The 22,123-nt window shown below is 44.1% G+C and overlaps 1 protein-coding gene across 2 annotated transcripts in view; it reads left to right on the plus strand.

Annotated features, from left to right (window-relative positions):
- The first annotated feature begins 1,649 nt into the window (after window positions 1-1,649).
- Window positions 1,650-22,123, plus strand: part of BPHL (biphenyl hydrolase like) — a 34,621-nt gene continuing 14,147 nt past the window's right edge. Inside the window, exons 1-4 of one of the 2 annotated variants that reach the window (XM_084873175.1) lie at window positions 1,650-2,101; window positions 8,864-8,967; window positions 10,623-10,789; window positions 13,366-13,519. In XM_084873175.1, the coding sequence (XP_084729301.1) occupies window positions 1,995-2,101; window positions 8,864-8,967; window positions 10,623-10,789; window positions 13,366-13,519 (532 nt within the window). In that variant the 5' untranslated portion in view covers window positions 1,650-1,994. Of the gene's footprint in view, window positions 2,102-8,863; window positions 8,977-10,622; window positions 10,790-13,365; window positions 13,520-22,123 lie in introns of both variants that reach the window. The other variant, XM_084873174.1, reaches the window with a different exon arrangement.

A 22,123-nucleotide genomic window follows, 5' to 3' on the forward strand; every position in this document is an offset into this window, starting at 1 on the left:
AGATAACAAAAGATGGTTTGAAAATTAAATATCTAACAGGTTATAGTAGGTAGTCATGTCCCAGATATTTTCCCAAAGATCAACTTTGATCTTTTACTGAGCCCATTTGCCTTTTTGCCTCTAAGATAACATATCTGAGATATCTGGGTAACTTGTAACTTCCCTTTTTCCGGAGACCCTGGGGCACAACCAAATGTGGTGGGCGCCGGGACAGATGTCTCAAATTCCTTCGTTATCATGTTAATTGTTCCTGCACTCACCTGAGTACACGTCCATCATTTTACTTTTTATCCAATCCCAGGAGTTTCCCACTGCTTTGCTTTCTCCCGCCTCCTTACTCCATCACCAATGAATTTCATGTAACCCACCTATGTCCCTCCTTTGATTTCAGTGTATAAATAGAGAAATGTAACCGCCATTTTTCGGAGCATTATTTCAGTCTGTTGAGGTTCTGCTTCCCGGCATATGTCGACAGTTTTGGCTCAAATAAACTCATAAAAAAATTGTTTACAGGTTTCAATGTTTTTTTTTCGTTAACATACCCAAAAGTGGATTTGCCTGATCATGGTAGTGTTATACTAGTGAGACGACAAGACCTCAGTTCTTGTCTTCTTGAAGAAAACATTTCAATTAAGAGACAAAGTGCAGGAAAATTTATTGGCTGCAGGAAAAACACTCTTAGGACAGTGAAACAAGGAAGGGCATAGAAGAAGCAACAAGAGAGCCTGGGCTGAGCTGCTTTGTCTCACTGAGAAGTCAGAAAAAAAGGGGGCGTTGGAGGCAGGTACAGGGGGTTAGATTGGATGAACAGCCACTGCCCATTGCTCCCCCGGTTGCGAGTCTTGTGGGGTCCCTTAAAGGGAAGAGGGAGAAAGGGAATGGCTCAGGTGTGCTCCCCTGGGGAAGAGCCAGCACTGGGTCCTTTGTGCTGAGGGTATTTTCTTCTCTCTTTAGGTGGGACTCTTAGGGGAGGTCTCAGGGGAAGGTCTCAATAGAATATTCCTCCAGTTTCCAGGAGTGCTCTTTCTGGGTAATCTCCTCTGATTGGTCAGCACCAGGGCCGAGGTCATTAGTCAATTCAGCTTGTCCTGAGGCAGCCAGGATGTCACTTGCCGGGTTTTGATGTTATCTCTGAAGAGGAAAGGTGTGCGTGGGTGGGGGGTGGGTTGTGGGGGGAGGAGGTCTGGGGCATTGTCTAAACCGCCTGACCAGCCAGATGAAAACTGCATGACCAGGGATATGCTTGTTGAGGAAAGGTTACCTTGGGGACCAGATTCTTGTTTGCCCAGTTTTACCTCTTGCTAGGCCCCAGGAACTTTGTTCCTGGTCCATGGTCCTTGCTCTGCTCGTGTCTATCTAACTGCCTTAACAGTAGTACAATGTCTAATTCTATTTTCTTTTTACTATTTTCACAGCCACTGCACCACTGTATATTTCCAACAATGATTTCCAACAATGCACAGGGTTTCTCCACATCCTCCAACACATTAATTTCTGTGTTGTTTTAAAATCACAGCTACTCTAATGAGTATGAGGTGGTATGAAGAACAAAAATGTTTTAATCACATCATCTCTAGAAGCAAATGCACTTCACCCGCCTTGACAGCCAAACTCCGAGCCCACCCCCTTCTCACCTCTAGGTGAGCTGAACAGGGGCTGCTCGCCCACCAGCACCACCAGGTCACCCCGCCGAGCGCGGGGTGGGCAGATCCAACGGGGACGTGTGCTCCGGAGCCGGAGCTGGAGCTGGCATTCGAAGTGAAGATGATCCGTGCCCCGGTGCCCGCAGGACCGCCCGTCCCGTTGGGTCACGGGTCAGGGAGCACCCAGATTGCTACCCAGCGTGTGGCGGAGCGCGGCGTCCCGGCGGAGCTGGGACTGGGGGTGGAGGGTCGGGCTGAGGCCTGGCGCATGCGCGGCCCGGCGGGCGGCGGCGCCCGGAGCCCGAAGCGGGTCACGCGTGCGCTCTCCCGGCGCCGGCGCAACCCGGGACCATGGCGATGGCGCAGAGCGGCCGCGGGGCGCTCCGCCTGCGGCTCCTTCTCTCGGCTCTGAAGTCGGGGCCCCACGTTCCTCTGGCCCGGCCCGCCGCGGCGTTCGGGTAAAGGCCCGCTCCCCCGCGAGCTCCGGGATGTGTTCGCGCCTCGGGGTGGAGTGGGCGGGCGAGGCGCGGCCGGGCGCTGCGCACCGAGGGGCCGGGAGGAAGCGGCAGGTTAGTCACCGCACGCCGGGCAGGTCACAGCCGCGAACCCCGTGCTCGGAGCCCGTTGCCCTGTCCAGTCTCATAAGGCCTTCAGGGCAATAATCTCTCCCGTTTCCTTTATCGAAAACCTGCCTGCGGACGCCCGCGACTACTAGCTCTCAGAGCCAGGGTCCCAGCGCCCAGCCTTCCCTGGCTCATCTCCTGCAGGAGCCCCGCCTGGCTCCCACAGGTACTGGGGGTCTGCGGAGACGCCCGAGAGCCCGCCTTTCTCTCACGCCCCCCGTCGCCCCCCACACACATTTTGAGATAAATTATCACTAACAACAAAAACCCGATTAATCTCTGACCCGCTGTCTTAAAAATGGTGTCTTGAGTCCTAAGAGATACAAGGCAGACAGTGTGGATAGAACAGAAAGAATTCCCTACAGACCTACCTCCCTACACACACACACACACACACACACACACACACACAAAATGCATGTATGCAGTTAACTGATTTGAAATGTTTTTAAAAACATTTTTATTGATTTCAGAGAGGCAGGGAGAGGGAGAAAGAGAAATATTAGTGATGAGAGAGAATCATTGATGGGCTGCCTCTTGCACACCCCCCCCATTGGGGCATATGCCCCAAAGAGGAATTGAACCATGACCTCTGTCCATGCTCACCACTGAGCCACACCAGGTAGGCGCAGTTAACTGTTGATGGGCAAATTCCATTCGTGATTAGAAAGAAAAGTCAAATGCTAGAGAGAGCATTGAGAACTTTACTTTATCTAAGGTGGAAATTTCTCATTTGAAAGCTTAATTTGAAAGGAGAAAGGAAGAAAATGTGACCAGTTTTACATTTTTATGTGATTGATTAGGGGTTTCATATTTGGTTTAGGTTATTTTTTATTATTATAGACTAGAGGCCTCAGTGCATGAAATTTGTGCACAAGTGAGGGTCCCTCAGCCCAGCCTGCACTCTCTCCAATCTGGGACCCCTTAGGGGATGTCTGACTACTGGTTTAGGCCCAATCCCTCCAGGACCACTAGCTACTAACTGCTTGCCTGCCTGCTTGCCTTATCGCCCTTAACTGCTTCTGCTTGCTGGCCTGATCACCTCCTAACTGCCCCCTGCTGGTCTGGTTACCCCCTAACTTTCTCTCCCCCCCCCCCTGCCTCATCCCCGCTAGTCTGGCCACCCCCTAGCTGCCTCTCTGCTGGCCTGGCCACCCTCTTACTGCCAGCCTGCCGGCCTGGCTGCCTCCTAACTGCCCCCTGGCTGGCTTGATTGCCCCCTAACTGCCTCCCTGCCATTCTGATTGCCCCCCTGCTGTCCTGGTTGCCCCCTAACTGCTCCCCTGCTGGCCTGATCACCCCCTAACTACCTCTGCCTAGGCCCCTGCCACCGTGGCTTTGTCTGGAAGGATGTCCAGTCTAATTAGCGTATTACCCTTTTATTAGTATAGATCTTTTAGAAGAATTCAAGATTGTTTTGATGCAAATGGAAATATATCAATGGCCACAGTTGTAAACCAACACTGTAAAATGATGATTTATCCAGCTTCCTGTTTGCAGAACCGGATTGAAATAAAATTACTGTGATTTTAACAATATCAAAGTTATGGTAGGTTATTTAATGATTGCAGGAAGGGTGATTCATTAGCATTCAAACCATTCTTCCTAATATAGCTCAAAAACAGGTTTCTCTGGAATTTGAACTGCCATTATATAACTGTGGTTGCGATTGATGTGACATTTAATCAGGGAAAATAAGCAGTGACAATGGTTACCGGTAATCCTGAAACAAGGCTGCAGCCCAGAGTAAGTAGGTAAAAACACCCTGTCACAGCCAGTGCTCGACCACAATTGAGTTGTGTTTTGAAAACTTGTCTGTAAATCTGTTATTTGGAATGCTGACTTTTCTTATTTATAATCTGGAAGTTATGTTACATACAGTTGCAATATTAATAATTTACAGAACTTAACTAACTGCCTGACAAAAAAAAAAAAAAAAAAAAAAAATCCGAGTTGAACCTTGGGAGAACCAGAGAGCTTCCTTCCCCTGGAACCTGCCACCACCTTCTGTCTGGCAGTCAGGGTGAGTGGCCCTAGTGCTGGAGCCCTATTGGGGACCCTCCTCAGCCATGAGGTTACAGAAGAGGCATGGCCTTTGGTGTTCAAATGGCTACATTGCCACTTCTGGCTACATTAACCTGAGCAGGTTACTGAACCTCTCTGAGCTGCATGCCTTGCAGAATTGTACAGAGTATTTGAGAGAGTGAATGTTAAAGGTCTTGGAGGTAAAAATTAAGTAGTGGGTAAAGTTAGCAATTATATATATAACAAAGCAGGGTATAAAAGATGAAAAAGTGTGTCATCAAAATTCATGTAAATCCATGCTCTGTGAGGTAGCTTTATTGTAGCCAATGGTTACTTTGGAAAAGATACACAAAATAAATTACTCAACATGCAAGATATAGACTATGTAGGACTTTCAAAGTGAGAATTTATCCTATTAATAGTCCCCGTTTTTATTTCTGAGAAAAGTGTAAAAAGTGCCACAGGCTCTGGTATCAGACAGTCAGGTGCTCATCTGGACTTCCCAGCAGGATGACGGGGCAATTGCCTAACCTCCTAATCATCAGCTTCCTCAATGGTCAAGTGTGGTTACTTATAATTAATGTGCCTTACATCGCAAAATGAAGGAGATGAGATAAGCTTTTAGTAGTCCATTATTTAGTTTAATAGTGACGCTAAATGTTACTGTTATTTAGTTATTTGCCCCAAACTCTTACATTCTGACCTCCCCCACAGTAGACTCTTCTCCTTTGAAGGGAGTGGCTCAGTCCCTCAATCAGGAATTGATTTCCATTGCATTGCTCCTGACCTTCCCTTTCACAAAATTGCCCAGCCTCCCAGAAAAAAAGGAGCCAAGGACAAATACAAGGTAAAACATAGGCTCTTGTAGATGAGCATGCCTTTCTACAGGCGTTTTCAAAGGGAGACAGGATTTTTTTTTTTCTCCTCCAAGAAATTAACTCAGTATAGTAGTTCTTTACCTGGATTACCTATTAGAATGTCTTGGGGGTTTAAAAAAATATATATATATACAAATGCCTGGATCCCACCCCAGAGATATTGATTTAGTGCAGCTGGGCATCCAGAGACTTAAGTTTGCCAGAAAAGAAAAAAAATACTTAAAAATGCAGTTAAAATAATTAAAAGTTTTGCCACATGATTCAAATCTAAGTTTAAGCCCCATTGATATAGCGGGAGGCTGGAAACACTCCTAGAAAGGAGCTGAGTGGGCAGCCATGTAGATGATAGTGAAGGCATGGGGAACCTGGTGTCTGCCCCCTTCAACCCCAGGGTCTCCTGTATCCCCCTACTCTTCTGTCAAAATATTATACTTAGTCAACTTCATAGTAACTGCTGGTTGCAGGATTCATTATCTGTCTTTTATGCCAGCCTCCAGGGCACACGGAGTGCCCAAAGTAGGTGTTCAGGATATATATGAATGAACAGTGCAATAGGGTGTAGGCATTTTAGAGAGTGCATGCCTGCGTCCTATTCCAGTTACTGACTGCTGGTCCCCAGGGTTGTCCTAAGCAGCTATATTTTCCTCTTCACAGATAATTCTAGTGAACACACACACCTGCTTAAGAACACCTTGGTTAGAGAAGCAATCATTAGGAGGGAGAAAGTAGTGGAAACAACAAATTAACTGCCAAGGAAAGGGATTTACTTTTGTTCTTTACATTTTCTGAACTTTTCTATCTTTTGACATATGCACATGGCAGGGCCTTTCCAGGCCTGCTCCCTGCAGGTGGCACTTCACAGTGTAACCATGTTTATCTGAGGCCTGCAGCCATCTAAGGACCCCTTGATAAACAGGAGAAAAAGACTGTACCCACTTAAATTTTTATATGAAAATTAATCCCTCAATAAATATTATTTTTTAAAATAAAACTTTTTTTTATGTTTGAAATTGAAATCCTCTATCCTGTTTCCAAAGATTGGAGATTGTATACGTTGATGGCAGTGCATAAGCCATTCCTTTCCCCTGAACTGTAAACATGTCACTGCTCAGCCTCAAAATATGCTACCTCTTCTCCACCCCCCACCCCCACTCCCTCACTCCCTTCTCCCCCCCCACCCCCGCTCCTGCCAGGCTGAACACTGCCCTGTCCCCACAAGTGTCCTTCCTCCTGTGCCTTCTATCACACTACTTCCTCTGTTAGAACCACCCTCCCACTGTATTCTTGGAAGTTCCTTTCAAATGCTACTTTCTTCCTCTTTTTCAAATATCTCTGATGAAATCTCTCTTCCTCTCCTTTAAAATACATTTTTTATTTCAGAGAGGAAGGGAGAGAGAGAGAGAGATAGAAATATCAATGATGAGAGAGAATCATTGATTGACTGGCTCCTGCATGTCCCCTACCCAGGATGGAGCCTACAACCTGGGCATGTGTTCTCGATTGGGAATCGAACCATGACCTCCTGATTCATAGGTTGATGCTCAACCATTGAGCCACACTGACCAGGCTGTCTCTCCTTGAAAGCTGCCTCTGCCCTAGTAATCTGACATCAAGTGTCATCATGCCCATTTTAGACTACCTGATTTTATTTCTGTATTACTAGGCAACCAAAAGAATATGGGATAGGGATAATAATAAAGAAAATAAATTTGAAATGGGGAATCTAAACAGAGAGCAAAGTGCAGAGGGAAAGTAGAGGGTTTTTTCATAACAGAGATGAACACTGAAGGGAAGGGAAGCCTGTTTGAGACAGTGCCGTAGGGCTGGCTCCTGAGTTCCTGGAGAGATGCAGACAGCAGCACCCAGTCATGAAAACGTACCAGCTTGGGCATTGACAGAGTAGGGTGGGGGAGGGTACATAACATCCTTAGTGTACAAAATTACTTCTATAAGCAAGGAAGGGAGCCCCGTACAAATCTTTAGGGCACAAGGAGTAAGAAAAGTACACATCACTATGGTGAGCTGTGCCAGTCATCTTATCTGGGAACTTCTGCATTCCTGGGTGGTAAACACAGGAAATGCTAATAACCTTTGCTCCAACTGTGTACAACTTCTTCCCTCAGTCATGACCTACCCATCCCTGAGGGTTTGCTGGTAAATCTCTGTGGCTTCATCTTTTCTCCTAATAGACTGTGAGCGAAGCAAATGTGTCAGTAAACAGATATTTGAAATGAATATTAGTACAATGTTATTTGCTTTTATCTTGATCCTAGAGTCATCTTGACAATAACAATAAATTAGAGGAATAGGACATCAATAATAAGTAAGTTGGCAATGTTGGTATGATATTACCACTGCTTAGTGCCTTTATTATTGCTCTTCCCATAATATTTCTGTAGAGACTTTATTGCCAATCAATTCTGTCTTATTTTTCCAGAAATTATGTGTTGTTTTACCTGTGTTCAGCACATTTGTTCCAGCATCTGTCCTGGAAAACCATAATGTCCCTTCCCGAAGTCACCCAGCCTTCTGGGAAATTGGGGGGAGGCTGCTAGAACCTGATGTGGGGGCCTACATCCTGGCATAGGTGTCCCAGAGCTTCTGGACAAGCAGCTGAGGAGAGGAACCAGAACAGAACCCCTGGTATGGCACACGAATCCTACAATCAGAACAGACTCTGGCAGTAGCCCTGGCCCGAGACCCTCTCCGTGCCAAGCATGTGCAGTGAGATGATGCATCATGGGAAGACTTGGGCCAAGGAGGGTTGGTAGCAGGGGGTGGGCTCTTGAGATGAGAGCTTATGGACCCAGCTATTTATCTATCAACACAGAAATATTTCAACATTTTAAAAACTAGTTTGGGGTGAAACCGGTTTGGCTCATTGGATAGAGCATCGATCTGTGGGCTGAAAGGTCCCAGGTTCGATTCCGGACTGGGGCATGTATATTGGTTGCGGGCACATCCCCGGTAGGGTATGTGCAGGAGGCAGTTGGTCGATGTCTCTCTCTCATCGATGTTTCTGGCTCTCTATCCCTCTGCCTTCCTCTCTGTAAAATATCAACAAAATATATTAAAATAAAATAAAATAAAATAAAAACTAGTTTGGCCATATCAGTGCAGACAAGCATTCTTAGCTAGAGTCCTTCTGTAGTTGGCTAAAGAATGTGAGAAGTCATATGCCTAAGGACAGCCTTGAAATCCAGGCCTTCCCTGGGGACCCTGGAGATCAGTCTCATCCTTGGGAATGCTGCCAGGGCAGCTGCAGGTCCAGGTCGCTCCTCTGAACCCACTAAGGTTCAGAATGTGGTCTGTGTTGCGCAGAGGCTCAGCATGTTCCAGTGTGTGGAGCTCCCCCATCAGCCTGCACGTTGGCACTACTGGCTTCCAGCTCCCTAGGCTTGTGCCCATGGGCCTGTCTGGTCACTGACTTGAGCAAGCCTCTCAGTACTTTTGTAGGGTAAGCCCCAAGCTGGACATTCAGACGTGAAGACCCAGCCCAGATCTGCAGTCTAGTGAGGAAGATACAAACTCATGTCATTTTTAGGTTTGGAAAGCTGTAGCACAATTCAGAGTAGTCTGAGGGGCCTGAAAAGGGCACTGAAGCTGACCCGTGTATGAAAGGGCAGTTTTCTCATATTATATTGGCTCTGCTAACTTATACTTTTCCTTTCTGGCTGGGGTTTTCCTGTTCTAGCACCTCAGTAACCTCCACCAAAGTGGCTGTGAACGGTGTCCACCTGCATTACCAGCGGACCGGAGAGGGCGAGCATGCCGTCCTGCTGCTTCCTGGAATGTTGGGTCTGCAAGGTTTTCATGGACTGCTCTAGCATGCAGTGTGATCCACGAGGCTTTCCCAAGAGTGGTGGCCAAATGCTGATTACTAATTTTAGTGCTTTGCAGAAATGCTTTAAGTAGTATTTGCTATAATAAATGTTAGATGATTTAGAAAGATGACTTTCTGCTATATGTATTTTTTTTTATTCCTTTATATGCCTATTTTTTCCCATGCAAGTACACTGTGTAGTTGGTTGCCTACACTTTGGGAGGATGACAGAGGATGAAAGAGATATGGGAAGAAGATGAGTGAGTGACCAGCCATTCCAGATTGCCTGGAATTCAGGGTTTTCCATTTGGGAGACTTTCTGTGCTGAAAGATGGATTGATGGCCCTTTGTGGTTGACTATGTGTTAAAATAAGAGCTAAGAACAAAACAGAGCTTACAGATGTTTTGAAAATCAAAATTAGATCAATATGAATGGACTACTGTAAAGCCAGTTGAATCTCAATCTCATTTTACAGATAGGTGGTTTCAATGTAGTAGCAAGTTCAGGGGGAGATTTTCTAATGATCTCAGGACATCTAAAATTTAGTTTTAAGTGTCTTAGTATTAGGTCGTTTTGTTTAATTAAGTAATCCCAATTTATGCTTTAGAAAAATAATTTGCTTCTTTCTCCTAAAGTATTTCAGTTGATGGTTCCTCCTGGCTGAACTTGAGCTGAATGTGGTACTGTAGCTATGGAGGCATCCTTGTCTAGATAGCAATTAGTATATGTTTTTCCTTAAGCTATTGTAATGAAGAAGGGCATTTACTCTAATGGCTAATGAGATCTATAAAAGCAATAAATAATTTACTGGCTTAGATTTTCATTATTTCAGTATTGCAATCATTATCCAGTTATAAAAACTTTGTTTATGTAAAACATTAACCTGATTCAAAAATCAGACAGTCAAATAGTGACATTTTATCTCCAAATCCCCTGTCCCCAGCACCCAGTTCCCCTCTCCACAGGCAGCTGGGCTGTTTTGTAAATTTTTAAAGAAATAAACTAAATTGAGTTATTCCTTCCACAACCCGCCCTCCCCCATGATTTCTAATTATAACCCTAAAATACCTACAGAACTATTCACATTCGCTTAGTAAAAGAACATCTGGGATTTTAGAATTCTCCTTTAAATAACTTGGATCAAATCCCATAAATTTGTTTACAGATATTATAATCTCTCTCACTTGTAAGAGTCGTTTTTTAAAAAGAAAAGATAACATAAGCATATCATATCAGTAAGTCTATTTCTGTGCAGTATCATGATTTATTTTTTTAAAGGAAGATTAAGCTGAAGAGATATCAGAAATGCAGGACTTCAGTAATAACGCAGGACCAAATGAAGAATCAGGGCCTCTGTCTTTCTCAAAGTAGCCACTAGGGGGAGATAAGAGGCATTTCTGATCTCTGTAGGGAAAGGAAGTCAGCCTCCCAGTTAATGGATTCTCATTGCAAGCAAGACTTCTTGGGTGATTCCATACATTCTGATGTCTAATTTTGAGTAGAAACGAGTTACTTTGATTTAAGATTGTAATTATTGTTTTTTTTTTTTGTTGTTGTTGTTGTTTTTTACAATAATGTGTTTGAAACAGTGAAAGCATTCATCTGAATTAACCAAGTGGCTATTTTTAGGAAGTGGAGAGACTGATTTTGGACCTCAGATTAAAAACCTAAATAAGAAGCTCTTCACAGTGGTTGCTTGGGATCCTCGAGGATATGGACATTCCAGACCCCCAGATCGAGATTTCCCAGGGGACTTTTTTGAAAGGGATGCAAAAGATGCTGTTGATTTGATGAAGGTGGGTCTCTTAGGGGAGAGCCAAGGAGAGGGAGAATGGCTGGACCTGTCCCTTATTTTGTTTTTTGTTTTTATTTCTACAAGGGTAATACTGTGTGGTTCCTATAGAAAATTTTAAACGTTTAAATAGGTATAAAGAAGAAAGTAGAAATATCACACAGCCAACTATGTAGAGCTACCACTACCAAACCTTTGAGGCTCTGCCATTTGGGCTAATCTTATCTATATATATAAAAGTCTAAGCAACTGGCCCACCGGCCAATGCTGTGAATTATACTGGCCACAAGGGGGCAGACATTCAACACAGGAGTGGAAACCAAAGGCATGGAAACATGGAACAGATTGATGAATCTTAGAGGGAAGAAGGGAGAGAAGGAGCAGAAAGAGATTAATCAAAGATCTTATGCATACCACAGGTCTGGTGCATGCACCAGTGGGATCCCTCAGCATTGCCTGCGGGGACTGAGCTGAAACTGGCTCTCAGATATCCCCCAAGGGGTGCGGGAATGTGAGAGAGCACAGGCCAGGCCAAGGAACCCCACTGGTGCGTGAATCCGTGCACCCGGCCTCTAGTTACATATATAAATAGACCATTTTATATTGATGGCATTATACTGTACCTACTGTTTCTCCAATTTGTCAAGGAGACACTTTCATGTCAATAAATATAAGTTTACATCAGCATTTTTTTTTTTTTGCATTAAAATAAAAATCCTTACCTAGGACATGCTGGGAGGTGGGAGGGGAGTGTAAATGGGGGAGAGAGAAAGAAACATGGATGTGAGAGAGAAACCTTAACAGGTATGCTTCCCAACTGGCGATCAAACCCACAACTCAGGTATAGACTAGGAATAGAACCAGCAACCTTTTGGTACTCGGGACCATGCTCAACCAACTGAGCCACTCCAGCTGAGGTACATCAGTACTACAGGTGCATAGTATTTCCTTCTGTGGATGTACTACTTCTTATTCATGCCTCTTCTAATGATAGATAAATAACTTCATTTTTAAGTTGCCCTTTGGTGATTATAAACAGCAGTATAGAGATCATTCTGTTGTCTGTTGTGATTTTAGTCCTGTTTTTTTTTTTAATCTTTTTTTTATTTTATTGATTTTTAACAGAGAGGAAGAGAGATGGATAGAGAGTTAGAAACATCGATGAGAGAGAATCATTGATTAGTTGCCTCTTGCACACCCCCTACTGGGAATGTGCCCACAACCAAGGTACATGCCCTTGACTGGAATCGAACCTGGGACCTTTTAGTCCACAGGCCAACGCTCTATCCACTGAGCCAAACCAGTTTCGGCTTAGTCCTGTTTTTGTTTGTTTGTTTGTTTTCTATTATAACAACGCTCCTGTAGATATTCTAGAACCGTGGTCAGCAAACTGCGGCTTGCGAGCCAGATGCGGCTCTTTGTCTCCTTGCGTGTGGCTCTTCCACAAAATACCACAGCCTGGGCAAGTCTATTTTAAAGAAGTGGCATTAGAATAAGTTTTAAAAATTGGCACTCAAAAGAAATTTCAATCATTGTACTGATGATATTTGGCTCTGTTGACTAATGTGTTTGCCGACCACTCTCCTAGACCTATTTCCTGGTACATATGCATAAGAGTCTCATACCCACTTAGGAGATGGCTTGCTGGGTTACAGAAAATGCACGTGTTCATTTCACAAGGTAGTGCCAAGTTGTTATCCATAGTACTAATCCCAGTTTATCAGGAACTATCTTGGACTGGTATTTGTTAATTCCTTAACTTAGTTTTCCCAATTCAAATTTTACTTCCAGACAGCATCTCTGTTCTAGATAGCATTTCTTTTATTTTTTAAAAATACATTTTATTGATTTTTTACAGAGAAGAAAGGAGAGAGAGAGTTAGGAACATTGATGAGAGTCATCGATCAGCTGCCTCTAGCATGTCCTCTACTGGGGATGTGCCCGCAACCAAGGTACATGCCCTTGACCAGAATCGAACCCGGGACCATTCAGTCCGCAGGCCGATGCTCTATCCACTGAGCCAAACCGGTTTCGGCTCTAGATAGCATTTCTGTCATAGTCAGCATCTCTGTTCATTTTCCCTGTGGAACACATTTTCAGAGCCCTGTTGGTTCACTCTGGGACTAACATAACCTCCTCATGACACCATACCTTTCCAAACTTCCTCCAGCCACTTCTTCACAATGTTGCAATTAGGAACTTTACCAGATGCAATGACTTAATTTCATCTAATTTCTCTTTCTGATCTGCACAGCTGTTTTAAAAATCTTTGCTCAAGTGTTCATGTTGGTCATGTCCAAGTTCAGCTGATTTCCATTGTTTCCAGTTCCTTGAGATTTTATCCAAACAGAAGTAGTTTCTTCAAAATTCAAAACAAAACTTATGACATTATATTTACACCTAACTAATTGAGAGAAAGCATTTATGTCATCAAGTAGTAGACTCAATGATTTTTCATTGATTACTAATTGATATTCCAAACCCCTCAGCTATATTGATTCTGTTAATTATTGATTATTGGGTTCTTTTGACAGAGAAGAGCAATAATCTGTGCTGTTCTTTTTATTGTGTTGACCACAGACGCTGAAGTTTAAGAAGATCTCTTTGATGGGTTGGAGTGATGGTGGTATAACAGCCCTCATTGCAGCTGCAAAATACCCATCTTACATCCATAAGATGGTAATTTGGGGGGCCAACGCCTATGTGACTGAGGAAGATGAGATGATTTATCAGGGTAAGTTTCATGAACTGGAGACGTAATGATAAAAAGCATCCTCCTCTCCCCTTCAATTCTTATTTTGATATGTCCTGGCAAATCATATACTCTTCTAGTTCTCATTTCTAAGGTAGGAATAATAATTTCTCAGAAAAGTAATGCAATTTAGCCCGTCTGTGATTTAAAGCTTTCTCTTTCTAGAAGTGGCATATTTATGATTCAGGAAAGGCCAAAACTAGTATTTACATTTTCTCCTACTTGTAGTGAACTTATTCATAACCTCATTTAAAATAACATGAGTACAAAAGGAAATATTGTATTCAAATATGAAACCCGATATTTTGATAATGTTTGCCCTATTCACATTTTTTATTCTATTTTTAGAAAATATTTAATTAAATGTACTAGAGGCCTGGTGCATGAAATTCATGCACTGTAGGGGGGTGTCCCTCAGCCCAGCCTGCACCCTTTCCAATCTGGGACCCCTCAGGGGATGTCCACAGGTATAAGGCCTAAACTGGCAGTTGGACATCCCTTTCACAACCTGGGACTGCTGGTTTCCAATTGCTTGCCTGCCTGCCTGCCTGATTGCCCCTGTCCACTCCCCTGCCAGCCTGATTGACCTGAACTGCTCTCCTGCTGGCCCAATTGCCCCAAAGTGCCCTCCCCCGCAGACCTGGTCGCCCCAACTACCCTCCCCTGCCAGCCATCTTGTGATGGCCATCTTTGATCACATGGGAGCGGCCATCTTCTGTGAGGGTGTGAGGGCCAATTTGCATATTACCTCTTTATTAGATAGGATTGGGGTGATATTGGTCAATATATAGGTTTTAGGTGTGGGTTTCTATAAAATCAGTATATTGCACCATGTATCACCACCCCAGTCAAATCTTCTCCTGGCATCATATATTAGGACTCCCTTCTCCCTCATTCCTCTGGCAACCACCACACTGCTGTTTGTTTCATGAATTTCAGTTTTATATCCCACATATGAGTGAAATCATATGGTTCTTAGCTTTTTCTGACTGACATATTTCATTTAGCATAATGTTCTCAAGGTCCATCCATGTTGGTGCAAATGGTGCAATTTCATCTTTTCTTAGAGTGAATAGTAATCCATTGTGTATATGTACTACATCTTCTTTGTCCAGTCCTATTGAACATCAGCCAATTTAGTTCTTAAGAGGTCTTGGCCTTCCTACTATGGGGACTTACTTTATTTTGTAAAAATGTATATAAATTTATAAAATATATGTTTAAAATATTATATACAATATATTAATTTATATATTAACTAGAGGCCCAATGCACGAAATTCGTGCACAGGGGTGTGTCCCTCAGCCTAGCCTGCACCCTCTCCAATTTGGTACCCCTCCAGGGATGTCTGACTGCCCATTTAATCAGGCAGTCGAACATGACTCTCACAATCCAGGACTGCTGGTTCCCCACTGCTCGCACGTCTGCCTTCCTGATTGCCCCTAACTGCTTCTGCCTGCCAGCCTGATCACCCCCTAACCACTCCGCTGCCAGCCTGATTGATGCCTAACCCTACCAGCATGTTTACCCCTAACTTCCCTCCCCTGCAAGCTTGGTCACCCCTAACTTCCCTCTCTTGCAAGACTAGTCACCCCCCTAACTACCCTCCCCTGCAGGCTGGGTACTCCCTAACTGCCCTTTCCTCATGCCCGGTTACCCCCAACTTCCCTCCTCTACCAGCCTGGTCATCCCTTAACTGCCCTCCCCTGCAGGCTTGATTGCACCCAACTGCCCTCTCTTGCAGACCTGGTCCCTCCCAACTGCTCTCTCCTGCTGGCCATCTTTGACCACATGGGGGCAGCCATATTGTGTGTTGGAGTGATGGTCAATTTGCATATTACTCTTTTATTTGATAGAATAGAGGCCTGGTGCATGGGTGGAGGCCAGCTGGTTTGCCTGGAAGGGTGTCCCGGATAAGGGTGGGAGTTCCCTTGGAGTGTGGGGTGGCCTGGGCAACAGGCCTGTGGTGATTTGCAGGCCCCTGGTGACCCAAGCGGAGGCCCTGGTATCTGGGATTTATATTCTATAATTGAAACTTTGTAGCCTTGAGCAGAGCCAAGCCTCCTGCTTACTCCATGGCTACAGTCACCTTGGCTAAGTTAATTTGCATACTCACTCCTGATTGGCTGGTGGGTGTAGCAGAGTGATGGTTAATTTGCACATTACTATTTTATTAGATAGGATATAAAATGTGTAACATTTCTATATGAGTGTTAGATATATAAATCATAAATTAAACATACATTTATATTTTATTATATGCTATATTATATGTTTTATTATATATTTTGTTTTTGAACTATACTGAGTGATTTCACACTGTAGCTCATCCTTTTTTTAAAAAAAAAAATCTTTATTGTTCAGATTATTACAAATGTTCCTCTTTTTCTCCCCTCCATTGCTCCCCTCCACCAGGTAAAGCTATCACTCAGAATCAAAGGCCAGATAAAGAGCTTCACAAATTTAAAAAAAAGCTAAAGGAGTTCATCACCACCAAACCAGAATTACATGAATTGCTGAAGGGGGTTCTTTAGGAAGAGGAAGAAGTTAAAGATAAAAATTATGAACAACAAATACATAACTATCAACAAGTGAAACTAAAAACCAAGGGAATTAAAAAATCTGATGAATAATATTAACTGGTGAATATAATAGAATCAGAGGTGTGGAAAGGGAGTGGACTGACTCCCCCCCACCCCACCCTCTGCCCTTTCCCCACCCCCCATTGTCCTCATCCATAGGTGCACAGTTTATGTTCAGTCTCTTCCCACACTCCCCACTCCCCTTTTCCCTGAGAATCGTCAGTCCATTCCCTTTCCACACCTCTGATTCTATTATATTCACCAGTTAATATTATTCATCAGATTTTTTAATTCCCTTGGTTTTTAGTTTCACTTGTTGATCGTTATGTATTTGTTGTTCATAATTTTTATCTTTAACTTCTTCCTCTTCCTAAAGAACCCCCTTCAGCAATTCATGTAATTCTGGTTTGGTGGTGGTGAACTCCTTTAACTTTTTTTTTTTAATTTGTGAAGCTCTTTATCTAGCCTTTGATTCTGAGTGATAGCTTTACTGGGTAGAATAATTTTGGCTGTAGGTTCTTGCTATTCATCACCTTGAATATTTCTTGCCATTCCCATCTGGCCTGCACGGTTTCTGTTGAGAAATTAGCTGACAATCCTATGGGCGCCCCTTTATAGGTCACTATCTGCTTTTCTCTTGCTGCTTTTAATATTCTCTCTTTGTCTTTTGCTCTTGGAATTTTAATTACGATGTGCCTTGGTGTGATCCTCTTTGGATTCCTTTTGTTTGGGGTTCTGTGCATTTCCTGGACTTGTAGGTCTAATTCTTTCACCAGGTGGGGGAAGTTTTCTGTCACTATTTCTTCCAATAGGCTTTCGATATCTTGCTCTCTCTCTTCTCTGGGGCCCCCATAATTCTGATGCTAGTTCACTTGAAGTTGACCCAGAGGTTTCTTATACTATCTTCAACTTTCTGGATTCTCTTGTCTTCTTGCTTCTGCGGAGGAGTGTCCTCTGGCTCTTTGTGTTCTAAATCTTTGACTTGATTCTTGCAATATTCCAGTCTGTTTTTAGGACTCTGTATAATATTTTTTATTTCAGACAATGTATTCTATATTTCTAGTTGATCCCTTTTCATATCCTCCAAGGTCTCATTTACTTTATCGGCCTTTTCTAGGAAATTCCTGAAAAACCTTATAACTATGGTTTTTAATGTCCATTCTTTTACTTTCCTCCATTTCCTTCCTTTGTGTCCTGCCTCTTCTCTGCATTTTAGCTGCTTCCCTGATTTGATGGAATAGTTTTGTGTGCTAAGTGTCCTGGCGGAGCCCAGTAGCACAGCCTTGCCAGTTACCTGAGGTGGACAGTCTTGGTGCAGCCCTCTGTGGGCTGTGTGTGCAGTCTTGTTGTTAAGCCTTGTTTGTTGTTGGTATCACTGGGAAGCATTGATCTCCAAGCCGATTAGCTGTGAAAATCAGCAGTGTCTCAGCTAGGAGGGCTTCTGTGCTCCACTTGGATGGGGTGGAGTCTCGGAGTGGCACAGACAAGCTTTGGTTCCCTGTCAATGCCGCCTTAGGAAAGTCCTATTCACGCTGAGTCCTGCAAGACTGGCTGCAGGCGTGCACACCACTTTGGGAAAGGCTATTCTTGAGTTTTGCCTAATCCCTGACAGCCAGTTTTTCCCCGGCTCAGAGTTGTCTCTCAGTGCAGTTGGGAGTTGTTTTTATCTCCCGAACGAGAAAGCCTCCCGAACATTGGGAGGGCTTCCATGTTCTGCTTTGATGGGGCGTAGTCTCGGGGTGGTGTAGACAAACTTTGGTTTCCTGTCAGCCCCACCCTAAAAGGGTCCTGTTCCTGAGTCCCGCAGTAATATTAGGCTGCTGGCTACATGCATCTCTGAGAGAGCTTTGCCCACTGCCTGACAGTCCGGCCTCTCCCTGACTGGGGCTATCTACCGTGATTCCCCGAAAATAAGACATTCTCCGAAAATAAGACCTACTTACAGGTTTTCTTCTGAGTGAAATATAAGGCATCCCCCAAAAAATAAGCCCCCCCCCCCCCCCAGGCTCTGTCTCAGAATGCTAATGCTAAACATGAGAGATTTGGTCCACTGATTCTGAAAGAAATGGAGTCATAGGAAATTCAGGAATTGGATTGTTATGATGATGTTCCAGAAGATGATGACATGATTGTCATTGAATAAATGAGTAAATTCTTGATACTGTAGGATTCAGTTTGTCTGGTTTATGTTGACAACTACCGTACTACCGTACCGTATACAGGTAATAAATTTCCTTTATTTTCATTTAACAATAAATGTGTACCGTATTCTTCTTCATGGAAAAGTAAGACATCCCCTGAAAATAAGACCTAGCGCATCTTTGGGAGCAAAAATTAATATAAGACACTGTCTTATTTTTGGGGAAACGGTATCAGAGCAATAGGGTGGCTCTGTTTTCCTCCCGAACAAGAAAGCCAGCTGTGCATTAGCTTCCCGCCCTCTCTGCACACCAGGAGTAAGCCAGCAGCGAACTTGGCAGCCGCCTTTTCCAAGCACATAGATCTCTGCACTTCCCCAGCTCCTGAGGCTCAGAGTCCCTTCTCTTCCCTTCTTAGATGGTAGAGCTTCCACTCAGCCAGCCATCTGGTATTTCAGGGCGATGTTTCCTCTGTTTTCCAGTTGTAAATTTAAAATTGTTGTGGTAAGCTGCATTTAGGTGTCTACCGTATGCCGCCATCTTGGTTTCTCGAGCTGTAGCTCATCTTTTGTGATACTTCAGGGAGTATTATATTCCTAGAATTCATTCATGATGTTGTTGTATCATACTCCATTGAGCAAGCATGCTACATTCTACATTCCCTTTCTTTTATCAATAGACAATTGGTTTGTTTCCAGTGTTGTCATGAACATTCTTGTACTTGTCCTGTGGAGCATGTGAGCCACAGTGTCTCTCTAGGGTGTAGGAAATTGCTGAGTGTTGTGGAATACAAATATGCCCCATTGCCAGTGACAGATTGTTCTGCAACTAAATAAATTTACACTTCCACCAGCAACACATGAGTACCTTAACTTAGATCCTCATCAAAGCTTGGAATCATCAGCCCTGGCCAGTTTTGCTCAATGGATAGAGTGTTGCCCCACAGACTGAAGGGTCCCTGGTTGGATTCTAGTTAAGGGCATGTACCTCAGTTGCAAGTTCGATCCCAGAGGCTACTAATTGATGTGTCTTTCTCACATCAATGTTTCTCTTTCTCTGACTCTCCGTTTCCCTTCCACTTTCCCTAAAAATCAATGGAAAAACATCTTCTAGTGAGGATTAACAAAACAAACAAACAAACAAACAAACAAACAACTTGGAATAATTAGACTTCCTAATTCCAGCCAGTCAAATGTGTGTAAAATCATTTCTTATTGGGGGTCCTAAATATGCATTTTTCTATTACCAATAGGGTCGAGAATATTTTTATGTGTTTATGCACCACTAGGGTTTTTCTTCTGTACTATACTTACTTTTTTTTTTTTTTTTTTTTTTTTTTTTTTGAGTGGAAGGGAGGGAGAGAGAGAAACATTGATGTAAGAGAGATGCATCAGTTAGTTGCCTCTCACACAAGCCCCAACAAGGGATTGAGCCTGCAAATGAGGTATGTGCCCTTGACCAGAATTGAACTTGGGGTCCTTCAGTCCACAAGTTGGCACTCTAACCACTTAGCAAACTGGCCAGGGCCTTGTCATTTATTTTTCTTGGTTTTTAAGTTTTTCTTTCTTTAAATGTATTTTATTGATTTTCTTCAGAGAGGAATAGAGAGGGATAGAGAGCCAGAAACATCAATGAGAGAGAAACACTGATCAGCTGCCTCCTGCACACCCTCCACTGGGGATGTGCCTATAACCAAAGCACATGCCCCCGACGGGAATCGAACCCAGGACCCTCCAGTCCGCAGGCCAATACTCTATCCACTGAACCAAACTGGCCAGGGTGATTTTTAAGTTTTTGTCAAGTAACTAGAGGCCCGGTGCATTAATTTGTGCATGGGTGGGTCCCTCTGGGTGGCCTGCAGGGATCAGGCCTAAACCCACAGTCCAACACTGCTTGCAGCTCCTAACTGTCACTCCTGCTCATCCCAGCCCCACTGTGCCTGCTGTGGGCTTGCACCTAATTAGTCCTGTTTGGGAGAAGCTCACGCTGCCACAGCAGTGCTCTCCAGCTATGAGCCCTGTGTCTGGTGCCCTCATAAGGGGAGTTGCCTGCAGGATCGGGTTGAAACCAGCTCTCTAACATCTCACCAGACTGTGAGATGGTGCAGGCCAGGGTGAGGGACTCCACTGGTGCATGATCCAGTGAGGGACCTCAGGAGGGCTCCAGGCATGTCTAGCCCATCTCACTCAGTCCCAATTGGCTGGACCTCAAGCAAGCTAACCTACCAGTCAGAGCATTTGCCCACTGGTGGTCAGTCACACATCATAATGACTGGTTGACCAGTTGATTGTCTGCCCCTTGGTGGTCGGTGCATGTCATAGCAAGCCTTAGCATATCATTAACATACTACGCTTTGATTGGTTGTTCTGTTCTGCTGTTTGGTCTATTTGCATATTACCCTTTTATTATATAGGACTAGAGGCCCAGTGCATGAAATTTGTACACCTGGGGAGAGGTTCTCAGCCCGGTCTGCACTCTTTCCAATCTGGGACCCTTTGGGGGATGTCCATCCCTATGGTATCAGGCCTAAACCAGCAGTCAGATATCCTTCTTGCAATCCAGGATGACTGGCTCCTAACCACTTGCTGGCCCCTACCTTGCCCCCCTGCCGTCCTGATCACCTCTACCTTACCCCCTGCTGGCCTAATTGCCCCTACTTTGCCCCCCTGCTTGTCTGATCACCCCTAACCTCTCTGCCTGCCTGCCTGATTGCCCCTAACTGCCTCTGCCTCTGCCTGACTGCCTGATCACCCCTAACTGCCTCTGCCTCAGCCCCCACTACCATGTCTTTGTCTGGAAGGAAGTCAGATGTCTAAAAGATGGCTGGTTGACCCAGTCAAATTAGCATATTACCCTTTTATTAGTGAAGATATACTAGGGGCCCAGTGCATGAAATTCGTGCTCTGGGGGTGGGGGGGTCCCTCAGCCAACCTGGCCCCTCTCACATACTGGGAGCCCTTAGGGGATGTCCTACTGATGGCTTAGGCTAACACCCCATGGGGAGCGGGTCTAAGCCACAGACTGGCCTCCCTTTGTGGGATATGACTGGGCTGATCAGGGGAAGGCACCAATCACATCAACCCCACTGCTGCAGTCACTGCCAGTCACCATAGCCACCAAAGTGTTTTCATCAACACAGACTATAGTCTCTTCACCAAGAAAAAATAACTTTCTTTAGGCATTTTTAAGATGTTTCTTTCATAGAATATGCATTTCTTTCTTTCTTTTTAAACATTTTTTTGTCCTCACCTGAGGATATGTTTCCATTGACTTTTAGAGAATGTGGAAGAGAAAGGGAAAGACAGAGAGCAACATCAAAGTGAGAGGAACACTTTGATTGGTTGCCTCCTGCATGAGCCCTGATCTGGGCCCCTGCCAGGGAGGAGCCTGCAACCTAGGTACATGCCCTTGATCAGAATTGAACCCAGACCCTGCTGTCTGCATGCCGAGGCATTATCCACTGAGTCAAATCAGCTAGGGCAGGATATGAAACTTCTTAGCCCTCCAGCAGCGGACCTTCGTTTTTTTTTTCTCCAGAAGTGTGGTGGAAAACCGTAGGTCACCTTTTTGGATTCTTATTACCCAAGTATATAATATTGAATATTATTACTAAGAATATTACTGGTGGCATACAGGAAGCTTAGCCAATGTGCAGTCAGAAAAGGTGTTTCCTCTATAGTTTACACCAGTGTTTTTCAACCTTTTTTGGGCAAAGGCACACTTGTTTCATGAAAAAAATCACGAGGCACACCACCATTAGAAAATGTTAAAAAATTTAACTCTGTGCCTACATTGACTATATATAAAGTAATTCTCTTGAATAGGAATCAAATAAACACAAAGAAAGTATTTTATAATTACTTTAT

This window comes from Pipistrellus hanaki (assembly GCF_964339955.1).
Source record: "Pipistrellus hanaki genome assembly, chromosome: 2".
NCBI classification, from domain to species: Eukaryota; Metazoa; Chordata; class Mammalia; order Chiroptera; family Vespertilionidae; genus Pipistrellus; species Pipistrellus hanaki.